This window comes from Acanthochromis polyacanthus, chromosome 18 (assembly GCF_021347895.1).
Source record: "Acanthochromis polyacanthus isolate Apoly-LR-REF ecotype Palm Island chromosome 18, KAUST_Apoly_ChrSc, whole genome shotgun sequence".
In the NCBI taxonomy this organism is placed as follows: Eukaryota; Metazoa; Chordata; class Actinopteri; family Pomacentridae; genus Acanthochromis; species Acanthochromis polyacanthus.
This window is the reverse complement of record NC_067130.1, coordinates 33,318,330-33,334,504: the sequence shown is the minus strand read 5'-3', so window position 1 is coordinate 33,334,504 and position 16,175 is coordinate 33,318,330. Positions and strand designations below refer to the sequence as shown.

At 35.7% G+C, this 16,175-nt stretch overlaps 1 protein-coding gene across 1 annotated transcript; it reads right to left on the bottom strand.

Moving 5' to 3' along the window:
- Positions 1–5,456: 5,456 nt before the first annotated feature.
- Positions 5,457–16,166, bottom strand: stc1l (stanniocalcin 1, like). The gene is made up of 5 exons (XM_022208454.2): positions 9,092–16,166; positions 7,508–7,650; positions 7,324–7,431; positions 7,148–7,251; positions 5,457–6,015 (listed from the first exon to the last, which is right to left on the bottom strand). Exons 1-5 carry the CDS (start codon positions 9,204–9,206, stop codon positions 5,727–5,729), a joined length of 759 nt encoding a protein of 252 aa, XP_022064146.1. The 5' UTR covers positions 9,207–16,166; the 3' UTR covers positions 5,457–5,726.
- Between the last annotated feature and the right edge of the window lie 9 nt (positions 16,167–16,175).

Sequence of the window (16,175 nt, the reverse complement as noted above, 5' to 3'; positions counted from 1 at the left end):
TGAAAGTGTCCAAAAACTGGATATTGAAGCACAAAAAGATAAAAAAAATGGATTTTAACAAAGTAAAGTCTCAAAAACGTGAACATTAATAGATAAACTGGATAAAAACCTGGATGTTGCCATGGGAAACTGTAGATAAATGGTTACTGAGAGTTTTCAGGGTGTTTCTGACTGACCTCTGATGGATGAAGCCTGATGGAGTTTAATGGAGCTGAAGGACGTCTGTGTCTCTGTAGGAACCTTCTCTGATTGTTCTGGACAGACGGTGGAGCAGAAGATCATTTAAAGTGATCAGAGTTTGAAAATGTGGGAAAATATCTCGATTTTCACAATGAAACTTCTGGTGAATGAAACTTTATTTTTGACATTTTTGGGAGGTTTTTGGACATTTTTGGTTTAAAAAAACAGTTTCTTTTTGCAAAATTTGCTGGATTTAAATAACAGAAGTTTTACTGATATATATGGAGTCACTTGAGATATTTTTAGGATTTTTTTGGAAGATTTTTAACCTTTTTTTGTTTTTAGATATTTACATGAATTTTCTTGCCAAATTTGAGGGTTTTTTAAAAATGAAACTTTAAAGAGAAACCTTTAATGAATTATTTGAATTTCTTCCTGAAGTTTTTGCAAACCTTCAGAAGTTTGTAGGAATTTTTTGCTGAATTTTTAAAAATTTTTTCAGACAAGGAAACAGTAGAGCTGCACAGTGGGCTAGTGGTTAGCACTTTGGCCTTGCAACTAGAAGATCCCGGTTCAAATCCCGGCCTGGGATCTTTCTGCATGGAGTTTGCGTGTTCTGCCTGTGCATGCGTGGGTTTTCTCCGGGTACTCCGGCTTCCTCCCACAGTCCAAAAACATGCTGAGGTTAATTGGTTACTCTAAATTGTCCGTAGGTGTGAATGTGAGTGTGATTGTGTGTCTGTATATGTAGCCCTGTGACAGACTGGTGACCTGTCCAGGGTGTCCCCTGCCTTCACCTGAGTCAGCTGGGATAGACTCCAGCACCCCCCATGACCCTAGTGAGGATAAAGCGGTGTATAGAGAATGGATGGAAACAGTTTTTTTTTTTGGTGCCTGTAGGCTAAATGAAGACAACAGGAGGGTTAAACAAACATCCAGAGCTCCTGCTTCAGCTCCTTTTTTTTTTTAGCAGGTTTAACAGAACCAGGACCATGAATCCATCCGTCCACCAGGTGTCCTCCTGCTCACCTGCAGCTCGTCGTCCAATCAGCTCTCAGCAGGACTTCCTGTTTAGTTTGAGGTAGATTTAAGTTTTTGCCTCTTTGTCCTGTCAGTTCTTATTACAGAAACTAGAAAACATGAGTCATGTGACGGCTGCAGGTGAGTTTAATGTTGACTCTGAGTTACCTGGAGGTGAGATTCTAACGACATGAAATGATGTTTCACTGCAACATTTATCTCTATTTATCTCTATCACCTGCCTTTAAACGTCTTTATAATTATCTGTGTCGTAATATCTCTGTTTTTATATTCTTCTCTATATTTTTATTAGTTTCTGTCACTAAAAACATCTGGTTCTATGTCTTTCTGTAAATCTATCTATAGCTTTATTTCTTTTTATTTCTGTCTGTGTTTATTTCTGTCAGTCTTAGATTATCTTTCTATCATCTCTGTATTTCTATCAATTTATTTATTTCTCCTTTTCTATATGTATATATATCTATGTTTGATCATTTTTTAAATCTATATCTCTGTTTCTGTCTTTCTCTGTTTATTATTATATCTGTAGGTATTTTCACTGTCTTCCTTTGTTTCTATCTTATTTTTTCTCTATAATTCTGTCTTTATTTCACTATTAATGTTTATTTCTGTCTAATTTTAGATCTATCTGTGTCCTTTGCTGTATATCCATATCTATATTTTTTACATTTATTCATTTTAACTCTGTATCTCTGTTTCTATCTTCATTCATCTCTGATCAAATCTGTTCTTTAATCTCTATGTATCTTTTTTTACATGTGTTTTAATCTGTCAGTCTGTTTATTTTTCTATCTCAGTATTTATTTCATCTTTATCTCTATTTCTAATATCTCGATGTACCTATTATCTTTCTATATCTGCCCATTTCTATCTCCATCTCTTTCCATTTTTGTCTATACCTGCCTTTATTTCACTAAAAATGTCCATTTATTTCTGTTGTTATATCTATCTGTGCCCTGTCTATAGATCTATATCTGTATGTTTACATTTATTTATTTCAACCTCTCTATTTCTATCTCTAATATCTCTAATGAAATATATTCTTTAATCTCTGTTACATATATTTTAATCTGCCAGTCTGTTTATTTTTCTATCTCTGTGTATTTCTTTCTATTGTATCTCTATTTCTACACATATCTCTATGTGCCTATCATCTCCATGCTCTAGTGTTTATTCATGTATGTTTTAAGGACATCCAGGATATATTTTGAGATATAGAGAAATGATTTCCGTTGATTTCTGTCCGTCATTCTGATTTTCTTTCTGTCTCTATGAATCTTTATCATCATTTTATGTATTTTTTATCTTTAATATCTCTTAGAAATAAAGATGCCCCTATTGATATTTATAGTTAGATTTATTTATCAGTTTTATTTATTGGAGAGATGAATTTTTGAAACAGTTAATCTACAAAATAAATGTCATTTTATTTCAACAACAGCTCGGTATTTTCAGAAACTGCTGCTTCCTTCAGGTTTTATCAGAGACTTCAGTGCATCATTCAGGGACTACTTTCAGCGGCGGATGGATCCTTCACATCTGTGTTTAAAGAAAATACCACAAAAACTGACTTCCAGAGCAGAGGATGGAACAGTTTACTGATCTTCGGTTTCTTTTCTTTGTCCGTGTTTCAGAGACTGCAGATGTTGTTAGTGGGATCAGTGCTGCCCCCAGGTGGTCGGTCTGGGTATGAAGAGGATCCCAGCTGCTAAAATCAAACCTGCTGCTGTGAGGAGGTTTCAGTCTGTTCATCATCTGTGAAAGTGAGTTTCTGCTGAGAGACAGAAAACATCCTACAGGATATTTAAGCAGCATGACGCCCCCTGGTGGCTGCTGTTGGAAGTGAAGTACAAGGTCAGATCTTAAACGACGTAAAAGTAGCAAAACAATACAATAAAATACTCAGTTACACTTAGATGTCGTGTATTTTTATTTTTGTTGAACCCTCTGAACTCCCAGCAGCAGTTTCTGGGTCGTATTTGCTCTTATTGTTCCTCAGATAAAATGTTTTTGGTGAAATATCTCAGTTTTGCATTTAGATTTCATTATTTTCCAGATGGACCTGCAAGAAACACATGATGCGTTTAAGGACCGTCAGATTCTGTCTGCTTTTATAGTTTCTGCCTGATAAAGTTTTTTCACTTAAAAATGCATTTCAGACCTGCTGGTGTGTTTTGGTGTTAAGAGGTTACAGTAAAAGTACTTATTTTGGCGATTTATTCAGTGTATATGTATTATTTTGTCTTTTGTGTGCAGAGCTGCAACACTTAAATATCTATTAAATTAATCACCAGCTAGTCTGAGTAATTTTGAAAAATGGAAATGTCTAAATTCTCTGGTTTCAGCCTCTTCATTGTGAATGTTTTCTGGTTTCTTTCCTCTGTGTCCATAAACGGAACATCTTTGGACAAAACGAGGCATTTGAGGACGTCATCTTTGACCTTTTCTGACATTTCATAACCAAACAACGGATCCATTATTCCAGAAAAGAAACAGCAGTGGAAATAACGGTTAGCTGCAGCTCTGTTTGTGTGATAGAAACAGCTTAGAGTTTTATTTTAATATCTCTCAGTATTTTATCAGATGAACATAATTTTATTTGTAAAGTCCTGATCTGAAAGTTTCTGTCAGACATTAAAGGTACTGTGAAGTAGCACAAAACAGGGAAGAACAAATGCTGCTAAAGTTCTAAACCAAAGTTATTAGTAAATGCCGTGTACTTCCTAGTCCTGGTTGGTTTTCTGTATTTCCTCATAGTTCTGGACCTTTTTTGATTAAAGTTTTTTCTTAAGGTGGAATTCATCTATCAGTCTGTTTATTTTTTTTTATCTCCATCTATTTCTTTATCTCTAATTCTATATATATATCTCTTATCTTTCTGTTTCTATCCATTTCTGCCTCCATCTCCTTCAATTTCTCTCTATACTTCTCTTTACATCACTTTAAATGTCTATTTCTTTCTATTTGTTATGTCTATCTGTCACTTGCTGTAAATCTTTGTCTATATTTTAATATTTATTTCCACTTGTCTTTCTCTATTAATCTCTAATCAAATCTATCTCTGTGTATATTTATAACATTTGTTTTAATCTATCAGTTTATTTTTTTGCGTATTTCTATTATCTCCATGTAATTCTTTCCATCTTTGTCACTATTTCTCTATATATCTCTATTATGTCTATTTCCGTCCACTCCTATCTCCCTTCTGTTTCTAACTATACCTGTCTTTATTTCACTATAAATGTTGATTTCTGTTTATTTGTATGTCTGCTCCTTGCTATAAATCTTTGTCTATATTTTTACATTTTTTTATTTGAACCTCTCTAATCTCTATTAAACTCTAATCACATCTATTATTTGAGCTCTGTGTACCTTTATTACCTGTTTTAAACTATTAGTCTGTTTATCTTTCTATCTCTGTGTATTTCTATTATCTCTGTGTTTCTTTCATCTTTATCTCTATTTCTACGCATGTCTCTATTATCTCTCTCCTTAAAATTCTATTCCTGTTTTTATTTCACTACAAAAGTCTATTTCTAATTTTATATCTTGCTATAAAACTCTATATTTTCACATTTATTCATTTTAACTTCTATATCTTTATCCCTATCACTGCTAATCTCTAATCAAATCTCTCTATGTATCTTCATTACATGTCTTTTACTCTAACGATCTGTTGATCTTTTTGTCTCTGTGTATTTCTATTATCTCCATCTGTTTCATCTCTGTTTCTGGATTTCAGCATTTGTTGTAATGTAAATCTGTTTATCTTTCTATATCTTTTTACCTATATCTCTTTTCTTTATGTATCTCTATATAACTCTTTAACTTTCTGCCTGTTTCTATCTCCATTCTATTTCTTCCTTTTATATCTCTCTTGCTGTAGATCTATCTGTATTTTTATATTTATTAATTTTAACCTCTCTACCTCTATTTATATCTCTATTCATCTCTAATCAAATCTATCTCTGTATATCTTTATTACATGCATTTTAATCATTGGTCTGGTTATCTTTCTGTCTCTGTGTATTTCTATTATCTCCATCTATTTCTTTCCACCTTAATCTCTATTTCTAGAATTCGGTATTGGATGACTTATTTACAGCTGAGACATCACTAAAGCATCATCAGCTGGTGAACTTTTAGGCAGATTAATTTCTTCTTTTGCATTGATTCATCTTGTTTTGACCTCTTTTAGAAGTCTTCAGTGACAGAACAATCCCCCGAGTCAGAGCCAGTGGTATAGTCGTTTATTTCTAACATCAGACTATTAGACTTTACATCTCAGACCAGCAGGACGGAGTCTTAAAGAGCTTCACGACCAGCGTTAAAGCGTCTCCTGGACCTCCACTGCTCCCTCCACTCCTCACCTCATAAATTATTAAGAAAATAAATATCAGAATCATGATTAAAACATCTGAATCGGGATGTTTAGTCGGTGGACGGACTCAGAACCTCCACAGTAACAACAAGAACACATCAGCAGTAGTAGTCATAAAGCCATCTCATTGGTCGGCTTTAGCTTCCTGTTCGTCCACGGATCTCTTCCTGGCGAACAGGTGGGTCGGGTCTCGGCCCCTGAAGCCCGGCTGGACGTTGAACACCGGCATGTTCCTCCAGCTGGACGGGTTGTTGAAGGCGGTCGATCCGGGTCCGGGGACGCACGGTTTGTTCTGGACCAGCTGAAGGAAGGTTTCCATGTCGGGTCCCAACCGGGCCATGACCCCGGCCCGGACCGCCGCCACCGTCTGCTCATCGCATCCCTGCAGCGTCTGCAGCAGAGTACTGTAGTACCTGCAGCAGGGACAACACACATTCAGCATTTTAGACTTTAAAACATGCTGTAATTTAACTGTCAGCACATTTTTGTGTTATTACATCCCAACCCTCTGAACCTGAAGCAGTTCTTGGTGTTTTTTTTGCTCCTGCATCTCCATGGAAACAAAAACAACCATCGCTAGAAGCTACAAAAAACTTTCCAGTAAAAATTGGTATTTTACTCTGTTTAGAGTGTTATTAACCTAAATTTATTGCCGTAGAATTGATTGCAGCCCTCTACAGTAGAATATGAAGTTTAACATTTAGCCACATTTGCTGCAATCACATTTTAAACATCTGGTCACTTCAGCTGCAATCACAGGTCAAACATCAGCTGCAATCACAGGTCAAACATCAGCTGCAATCACAGGTCAAACATTAGCTGCAATCACAGGTCAAACATTAGCTGCAATCACAGGTCAAACATCAGCTGCAATCACAGGTCAAACATCAGCTGCAATCACAGGTCAAACATCCGGCCACTTAAGCTGCAATCATGGTTCAAACTTCTGGCTAATTCAGCTTCATTCACAGATGCATGTTTACCTACAAAAACTTCATCAGTGTCCAGTTTTGCTACCTTTGTGATTGTGCTAACAGACTTAGCCAAAGCTAACAGTATAATGCTAAAGTAGCATTTCCCAGGTCATGATATTTCACTAACATTTAGAATTTTAGTCCATTTGCTACCGTAACCAACGTGTACATTCTGCAGGGTGCTTTAGTCATTTGGTAGAACGTACTCAGACTGTTAGCAGAGAATAGCCGAGCTGCAGTTGCTCACGTTCCCCTGAGGATGAATCCTACTGACTTTGTAGTTTCTTTGTCTTTTACTGAGATGCTAATCTCAGGTCAATATTTTATAACGTTTAGGACCAAATACCTGCAAAACTAACAACAGATTCAGTGCTAATTAGCAAAGCCCTAGCATGCTAACATGCTAAACCCAGATAAACATAGTAAACATGATACCTAAGCTAAGCTAACAAACTTGATGCCTACTAAACATTAGCATCCTGATGTTAGCCTTTAGCTCGAAGCACCACTGTGTTACTCCAGGGAGCTGCTAGCGTGGCTAAATGCTGCTATTACAGGTGTGTTTCTTTACCTGTTGGGGAAGTGGGTTGGCACCTGGACCACCTCTCCGATGGCATCAGGGTTGGTACGAGCCACGGTGCAGATGTCCAGACTGGTGTAGCACTCCTCTTGTACCTTTAATAAGACACAAACACTGTGAGCAAAGGCTAAACCAGAACCAGAACCTTCAGGGCTGTAAACACCAACCTCAGCAATCATCCTCTGGAAGATGTTGCAGCGGCGGATGGTCTGGAAAACTTTTCCTGAGATTCCCTGGGAGATGCAGTGCAAACTCTTCTTCACAAACGTTTTACCCTGGAGAACAAAAACAGGTCAGACAGGTGTAGGGATGGACAGGTGTACGGATGGACGCACAGAAGGACAAACTGACCTCGGTGTTGAAGGTAGCAGCTGAGTGGAGGAACAGTTCACAGATCTCGTGCATCCCGTCAGTGTCGCAGGTCGAGTTTTCCAGACAGGAGAAGAATCCACAGCCCACAGCCACAGCACCGTTCAAACATCTGGCCACATCGCCTGCAATCACAGTTCAAACATCTGGCTACATCACCTGCAATCACAGTTCAAACATCTGGCCACATCGCCTGCAATCACAGTTCAAACATCTGGCTACATCACCTGCAATCACAGTTCAAACATCTGGCCACATCGCCTGCAATCACAGTTCAAACATCTGGCTACTTCAGCTGCAATCACAGAATAGTATGAGTACTTTTAGTTCAGTATTTTTAAAGTGTGGTATTAATACATTGACTTAAGTATTTTACATATTAGTATTCGAGATTTTACACTGTGGTATCGGTACTTTTATAGTACTTTCACATTGCATTATAAATACTTCTTCCTAACTATTTTAGTACCATTGTTTTACAGTTCTAAGTATTTCATAGAGTGGAATTAGTACTTCATTTTAATATTTTACAGTCTAGTATTACTACTTTCACTTTTTCATCCCTTTACTTAGTTCACAAAATACTAATATTACTTTACTTCATTGTACTCTTAAGTATTCTACAGAAAAGAATAAGGCCGAGTACCATTAGTATAAGCCTTTCACTTTATAGTACTGTTACTCAAGTGGTTTTGCAGAGCAGTGTTATTACTTTTACTCAAGTGTTTTTACTTTAAAGTACCGTTATTAAAATATTCTACAGTGTAGTATTAATACATTTACTTTATAGTACTGTTAAGTGTTCTACAGAACAGTATGAGTACATTTGATTACATATAGTCATACCATGTAGTATTACTTTAAAATAGTATTTTACAGTAAACTTAAGTACTTCAGTGTTTTACAGAGTAGTATAAGTATTTTTACTGGAGCATTAGTGCTTTCATGTAAGTATTATAAATAGCAGTGCTGGTACTGCTGCTTTGGTATTTTAAAGTTAAGTGTTAATTTGTTTATTTTATAGTACTGTAACTTAAATATTCTACAGTGTAGTAGTAGTACCTTCACAGTACTGTTAAGTGTTCTACAGAGTAGTATGGATACATTTCATTAAGTATTCAAACAGTTCAGTATTACTTTAAATAGCATATTACAGTAAACTTAAGCAATTAAGTGTAAGTACTTTTACTGCAGTATTTTCAAACTGGGGTGTTAGTACTTGGTGGTGTACTACTACTTTTACTTACTACTACCACTAATTTAAATAATGCAGCATAGTCTAAGTACTTTGTCCTCAGTATTTCACAGAGTAATGTTAGTACTTTCAATTAAATATTTTTACAGTGTAGTATTGTGTTAAATTAGAATTTTACAATAAACTTTAGTAATTAAGTATTTTACAGAGTCGTATAAGTATTTTTACTGGAGTACTTTCACACTTGGGTGTCAGTACTTTAATTTAAGTATTTTAAATAGTCGTCTAAGTACTGCTAGTATTTTCACAGACTAAAGTACTTTAACTGAAGTAACTTCTCCCAAACTTTCCTCCAGAGAACCGGGACTCACTCGGGCTGTTGGCGGAGAATCTCGCCCGGCGGGGAGCAGCTTCCTCCGGCAGCAGCTCGAAGGCTGCGGCGGCGCTGAGAGCGAGGAGGAGCAGCAGAGCGGAGCCGCGGAGCATCGTGTCTGGTCGGGGAGCAGGAGGAGGACGGAGCCGCTGCAGCTGCTGGTTCTTCTGGCTCGGTGAGTCCGGTGGTTCGGTGGTTGTGCCGGTTCCTGCTTCCTCCTCCCGGTATTTATGTGAACTCTGACCAACCAGAGCGCAGCGGAGCCGCAGTTAATGTTTATTCACGGGTGTAATTAACCCACGGAGCTAATTGGATCTTTCCAGACGGAATTTCCGAGCAGAGATAAATGTAGGTTCTGTTTAATTAGGTTCTATTTAAAAGGCTGCAGGAACGGAAGGAGGCGCTTTAAATCCACTATAAATAGAACTTTACACATAACTTATAATTTCATAACACATCCGGATCAGAACATTTTTATAAATCTAACATTAAACATTAAAACTCTTTATTTATGTGAAATAATACCATTAAACTACGTATTGAACCATATTTACTGTGAGCTACAAGCTGATTGGAGCCTACACTTGTTTACATTTTACAAAAATAATGAAGCCGAATTATTTATTATTAGTCTGTGTTTGTAAAGAACCCAAACGTGCTCCAATAAATTGTCAGTAAATTATAATAATATCGAAGAAAACGTAAAAATATGAATGTTCTCAATGATGTTCTGAAGCGTCTTTTTTCTGCGGATTCTCTGCAAGTTTATAAACGTTTATTATTAAAGAACTTCAGAAGTAAAGACATAATCTGAAATTTTATGTGACATAGAATCTAAATTTATGAGTTTCATGTATGTAAGTTTATCTTTATTTAAGTTATGAGTGTAGCTTTTGACAATAAAAATAAATTCCCAAAACTTCATCTACTCTCTAATGTGGCCTCACTCCTATCGCCCACCCTTCAGGGAAATGGTCAGTGTGGGACAGAAAATGACCACAAAGAGACAAAAACAACCAAAATAAGGGACAAGATGACCTAGATGAGGTAAAAATACTACAAGGAGTGGCAAAATCACCAAAATATGCCACAAAATGTGCAAAACCAAATGCAAAACAACCAAAATTAGACAGAAAAACATTAAAATAAAGCACAACAACAAAAAATAAATAAAATGGTCGAAATGAAAGTAAAATGACCAAAATTAGACAAAAAATTGGTTAAGCTGAATGCAAAATCACTCAAATTAGATTAAAAAAAAGCACTACAATGAAACATAAATCAACAAAATTACACAAAATACTCAAAATGAGAGGCAAAATTAGACAGAAATGGACAAAATTAAATGCAAAACCACCAAAACTAAAAGTAAAAATGATAAAATAAAAGAGAAAAGCAACAAAAAATAAATATAATAGTAAAAGTTAAAAATAAAATGACCAAAATCAGACAGAAAATCAGCAAAACTAAATGCAAAATCACAAAAATTAGATATAAAAACACTGAAGTGAAACATAAACCAACAGAATTAGACAAAAGTATCAAAATTTGGAGTAAAATGACCAAAATTAGACAGAAAATGTGCAAAATTAAATGAAAAACCACTGAAATAAAAAGTAAAAATAATAGAATAAAGCACAAAAGCCCAAAAAAAGAAATAAAATGGTCAAAGTTAGAAATAAAATGACCAAAATTAGACCGAAAAACGGGCAAAACTAAATAAAAAACACTCAAATTAGAGGTAAAAAGAATGAAATGAAACACATCAATGAAATTAGATGAAATGATCAAAATAAGAGACAAAATAACCCAAATTATACATAAAAATCAACAAAACTAAATGCAAAACCACCTAAGGTAGACATAAAACATTAGAATATAACATTAAACCAATTAAGTTAAATAATAATTATTAGTAGTTTCTTTTAATACTGCTAAAACAAAATGCTCTAAACTCTGACTAAAAGTGGGAAAAAATACAGACGATAAAACCCTAATTCATAATCAGCTGCAGCTTTAGTGAATTTAATGATCAGACATTGAAGAAATATTTCAGATTTCCTGTTTTTTCCACCACCACCAGGCAGGTTTATTTGTAAGGATCTAAAAATAGCCGCTGGTTTCTGATTCCAGTCACGCTGACTAAACTTCCTGTTGGGTTCAGTGAACGCAGCACGAGGAGACGAGTACTCTGTGGTAGAAATGCCACTACAGGAGTACAAGTACACATTTAAAGCAGCATTTAAAGACTCATTTAGATAAATAAAAGTACAGAAATACTAATGTATCAGTAGTTAAAGCACATGAAGTCACAGTATCTGGAAACCAGTAGTAAAAAGTGCAGTATTCTCTCTGGAATATAGTAGAAGTATTACGTCCAGAAAGTATTCATACTGCTACACTTTTTCCACATTTTGTTGTGTTATAGCCTCGTTCCAAAATGGATTCAATTCTTTTTTTCCCCTAAAAGCTCTACACACAACATCCCATAATGACAAAGTGAAAAGTGTGTTTTAGACAATTTTGAAAATTTATTAACAGCATCATGATGAAGCATGGTGGTGGTAGCATCATGATGAAGCACGGTGGTGGCAGCATCATGATGAAGCACGCTGGTGGCAGCATCATGATGAAGCACGGTGGTGGCAGCATCATGATGTGAAGCATGGTGCAGGTAGCATCATGATGAAGCATGGTGGTGGCAGCATCATGATGATGCACGGTGGTGGCAGCATCATGATGAAGCATGGTGGAGGCAGCATCATGATGAAGCATGGTGGTGGCAGCATCATGATGTGAAGCACGGTGGTGGCAGCATCATGACATGAAGCACGGTGGTGGCAGCATCATGATGATGCACGGTGGTGGCAGCATCATGATGATGCACGGTGGTGGCAGCATCATGATGAAGCATGGTGGAGGCAGCATCATGATGAAGCATGGTGGTGGCAGCATCATGATTTGAAGCATGGTGGTGGCAGCATCATGATGAAGCACGGTGGTGGCAGCATCATGATGATGCACGGTGGTGGCAGCATCATGATGAAGCATGGTGGAGGCAGCATCATGATGAAGCATGGTGGTGGCAGCATCATGATGTGAAGCATGGTGGTGGCAGCATCATGATGAAGCACGGTGGAGGCAGCATCATGATGAAGCATGGTGGAGGCAGCATCATGATGAAGCATGGTGGTGGCAGCATCATGATGTGAAGCATGGTGGAGGCAGCATCATGATGAAGCATGGTGGTGGCAGCATCATGATGAAGCATGGTGGAGGCAGCATCATGATGTGAAGTATGGTGGAGGCAGCATCATGATGAAGCATGGTGGAGGCAGCATCATGATGAAGCAGGGTGGTGGCAGCATCATGATGAAGCATGGTGGAGGCAGCATCATGATGTGAAGTATGGTGGAGGCAGCATCATGATGTGAAGTATGGTGGAGGCAGCATCATGATGAAGCATGGTGTTGGCAGCATCATGATGAAGCATGGTGGAGGCAGCATCATGATGTGAAGTATGGTGGAGGCAGCATCATGATGTGAAGTATGGTGGAGGCAGCATCATGATGAAGCATGGTGGTGGCAGCATCATGATGAAGCATGGTGGTGGCAGCATCATGATGAAGCATGGTGGAGGCAGCATCATGATGTGAAGTATGGTGGAGGCAGCATCATGATGTGAAGTATGGTGGAGGCAGCATCATGATGAAGCATGGTGGTGGCAGCATCATGATGAAGCACGGTGGTGGCAGCATCATGATGAAGCACGGTGGTGGCAGCATCATGATGAAGCACGGTGGAGGCAGCATCATGATGAAGCACGGTGGAGGCAGCATCATGATGAAGCATGGTGGAGGCAGCATCATGATGAAGCATGGTGGTGGCAGCATCATGATGAAGCACGGTGGAGGCAGCATCATGATGAAGCATGGTGGAGGCAGCATCATGATGAAGCATGGTGGAGGCAGCATCATGATGATGCATGGTGGTGGCAGCATCATGATGAAGCACGGTGGAGGCAGCATCATGATGAAGCATGGTGGAGGCAGCATCATGATGTGAAGTATGGTGGAGGCAGCATCATGATGTGAAGTATGGTGGAGGCAGCATCATGATGAAGCATGGTGGTGGCAGCATCATGATGAAGCATGGTGGTGGCAGCATCATGATGTGAAGATTTTGATCATTTTGTTTAGTTTTTGTCGTGCTCTGACCTATTTTAGTCTCTTTCCATCAGCTTGTGATCATTTTTCTTCACTTTAAAGTTATTCAGTCTCATTTTTGTGTCTGGTTATATTTGGTTTGGTTTGGGGGAATGTTGTGTCTCTGTTTTGTCTGTGAAACGTTTTCCGTCTTATTTTAGTCATTTCGACTCATTTTGCTCATTTTGTTTTACTGCTGAAAGTTTCGTCTTCTCGTGGACTTTTTTTCCTCTTTAAAGTTATTTTTTCACATATTTTTGAATTATTTGGTTTGTCGGTTGTTTTGCGTTCGTTTGTGGTTGTTTTATGTTCAATTGTTTGCCGTATTGGGTCCTATTTGGATCATTTTGCAGCTCTTCAGAGTCATTTTATACCTGTTTTTAGTCATTTTATGTCGGTTTAGGCCATGTTGTGTTCTACTTTTTAAAAAATTTACAGCCGTTTGTTGTGTTTTGTGTCAGTTTGAATTATTTTGTGTTCTATTTCAGGTGTTTTGTGTCTCTTTGGGGATGTTTCACGTCAGATTTTTGTGTCATTCTGGTTATTGTGTCTTATTTTGTTTGTTTGTTTGCATCTTATTTTGGGTCATTTTGTTTAATTTTTCCCATATTGTGCCCTATTTTGATCCTTTTATCACTCTGTGTGGTTTTGAATTGTTTTGTTTACTATTTTTGTTGTTTTGCAGCAAATTTGCACCTCTTTGTGCGCCTGTTGCATCTTTTCATATTGATTTTTACCACATTCTGGCAGCCGTGGGTGTCATTTGCGTCTCCTTTCAGTAGTTTTGCTTTCAGCTGTGGCCATTTTCAGTCCCATTTTGGTCATTTTGCATCTTCTTGAGGTGATTTTGGATCTTTTTTTCCATCTTATTGTGGTAATTTCCCATCTTTTTAATGTCAATTTGAATCATTTTGTGTCTTATTTTGGTGATTCTCCATCTTTTTGTGGTCATTTTGGATCATTGTTTGTTTTATTTTGGTGATTTTGCATCTTTTTGTCATTTTTTTTTAGGTTATTTTGACTCTCATGCTGGTTATTGTGTGTCTCTTTGTGTTTTAATGTTTTATTTTATATTTAGCAGCAGATATCTTCTAGCTGAAGCCTCCTCTGAATCACAATGATGTTTGTGGAAACTCTGAGTTTCTTATCTGCAGGTAAAAGTTTCCGTCGTGCAGAAGCGTTGACCCTCGAACGACTTCGTTAAGCTGATAAACATCTTTCCAGCTTCTCATTAACTTCCTCTGAACCAGGAGGAGAAAAACTGAAGACAGCCCAGTTTGTTCCGTTTTAGTTTTACGTAATCTTTAATTCAGTACAAAACAGAAGAACAGAAGAACAAACACGCTTTTATTTGACTTCTTCCTGAACTTTTCACTGCTTTTCTGTAAAATTAAGACGATTTTCCTTCACTTTATTTTCACCATCAGAGCTTTTATTTGGTAAAATAAAAAATATTCTTGAAATGACTTTTTATTAGTAAATTAGTTCATTTATAAATGAATATTATGTGAGGTTATAAATGTTTATTATATTTACACTTTTTTCTCAGTTTGTGACTTTCTTTAATTTCTTAAGACTGTAAAAGTTTTCTTTCGGCAGAATTTATTTTTTCTTTGGATAACATTTTTCTGAAAAATTCCACATTGGGAATTTTACATTTTTTTGTCCCACATTATTTATATAATAATTTTATTTGTATTTTTTTTTCCAGAATTAAGGCTTTATTGTTTGGGATATGAGGATTTTTTTTGTCAATACAACACTGCTTAACCTTCTGATTAATTGATTTAAAATATTTCTCTTTAGTTTGACTTTATTTTGACATATTCAGATTTTTATGTATTTATTCTTGAAATAAAGATTTTTTTAATTAGAATAAAATTGAAAGTTTCCAGATGTCAATTATTTTATTTAGTATTTTTTCTATTTTTATTTGAATTATTAAAATTTTTATTTGCTAAATTATCTAATATTTCTTGAGATATTATGACAGTAAAACCTCATTTTCTGGTTTATTTCTTTATAATATTTCTCTTTCATTTTGACCTTATCTTAACATTTTATTACTTTTGTTTTGTGGTAAAAATTTTAATTTTGTTTTTGAGATTCCGAAATTTCTCCTCATTTATCCCTGAGATAAATATTTTTCATTTAATTAAAATAAAAATTAGAGTCATTGAAATTTTTATTTGCAAAATTCAGACTAAACTTCTTGACATATTTTGACTTTTTACAAACAGTAAAATTTAATATTTGTAAACAAATTATCTTATATTTGACTCTATCTCGACACATTTTAATGTTTTTTTTATTTTTGTGGTAAAATATTTGGACATTTTTCTTTAAATAAATGTTATCTAATATTTGTCCACATATGGAAATTATCTCAACATTTTATTTATTTTCAAATTAAATTACATTTTTTTCTTGAGATAGAGATTAAAATTGATTTTCTCCACGTTATTTTTTTATTTGATGTTATTTCTAATTTATTATTCTGATTTTTTTTTAAACTTCTTGACATATTTTGCATTTTAACGTTGATATACTTGAACGTTTTCTTTAAATAATATATTGTATAATATTTCTCCACGTGGAAATTATCTCAACATTTAATTTTTAAATTACAAATTTATTGTTGAGATAGAGATTAAAATTGATTTTCTCCACGTTATTTTTTTATTTGATGTTATTTCTAATTTATTATTCTGATTTTTTTTTAAACTTCTTGACATATTTTGCATTTTAACGTTGATATACTTGAACGTTTTCTTTAAATAATATATTGTATAATATTTCTCCACGTGGAAATTATCTCAACATTTAATTTTTAAATTACAAATTTATTGTTGAGATAGAGATTAAAATTGATTTTCT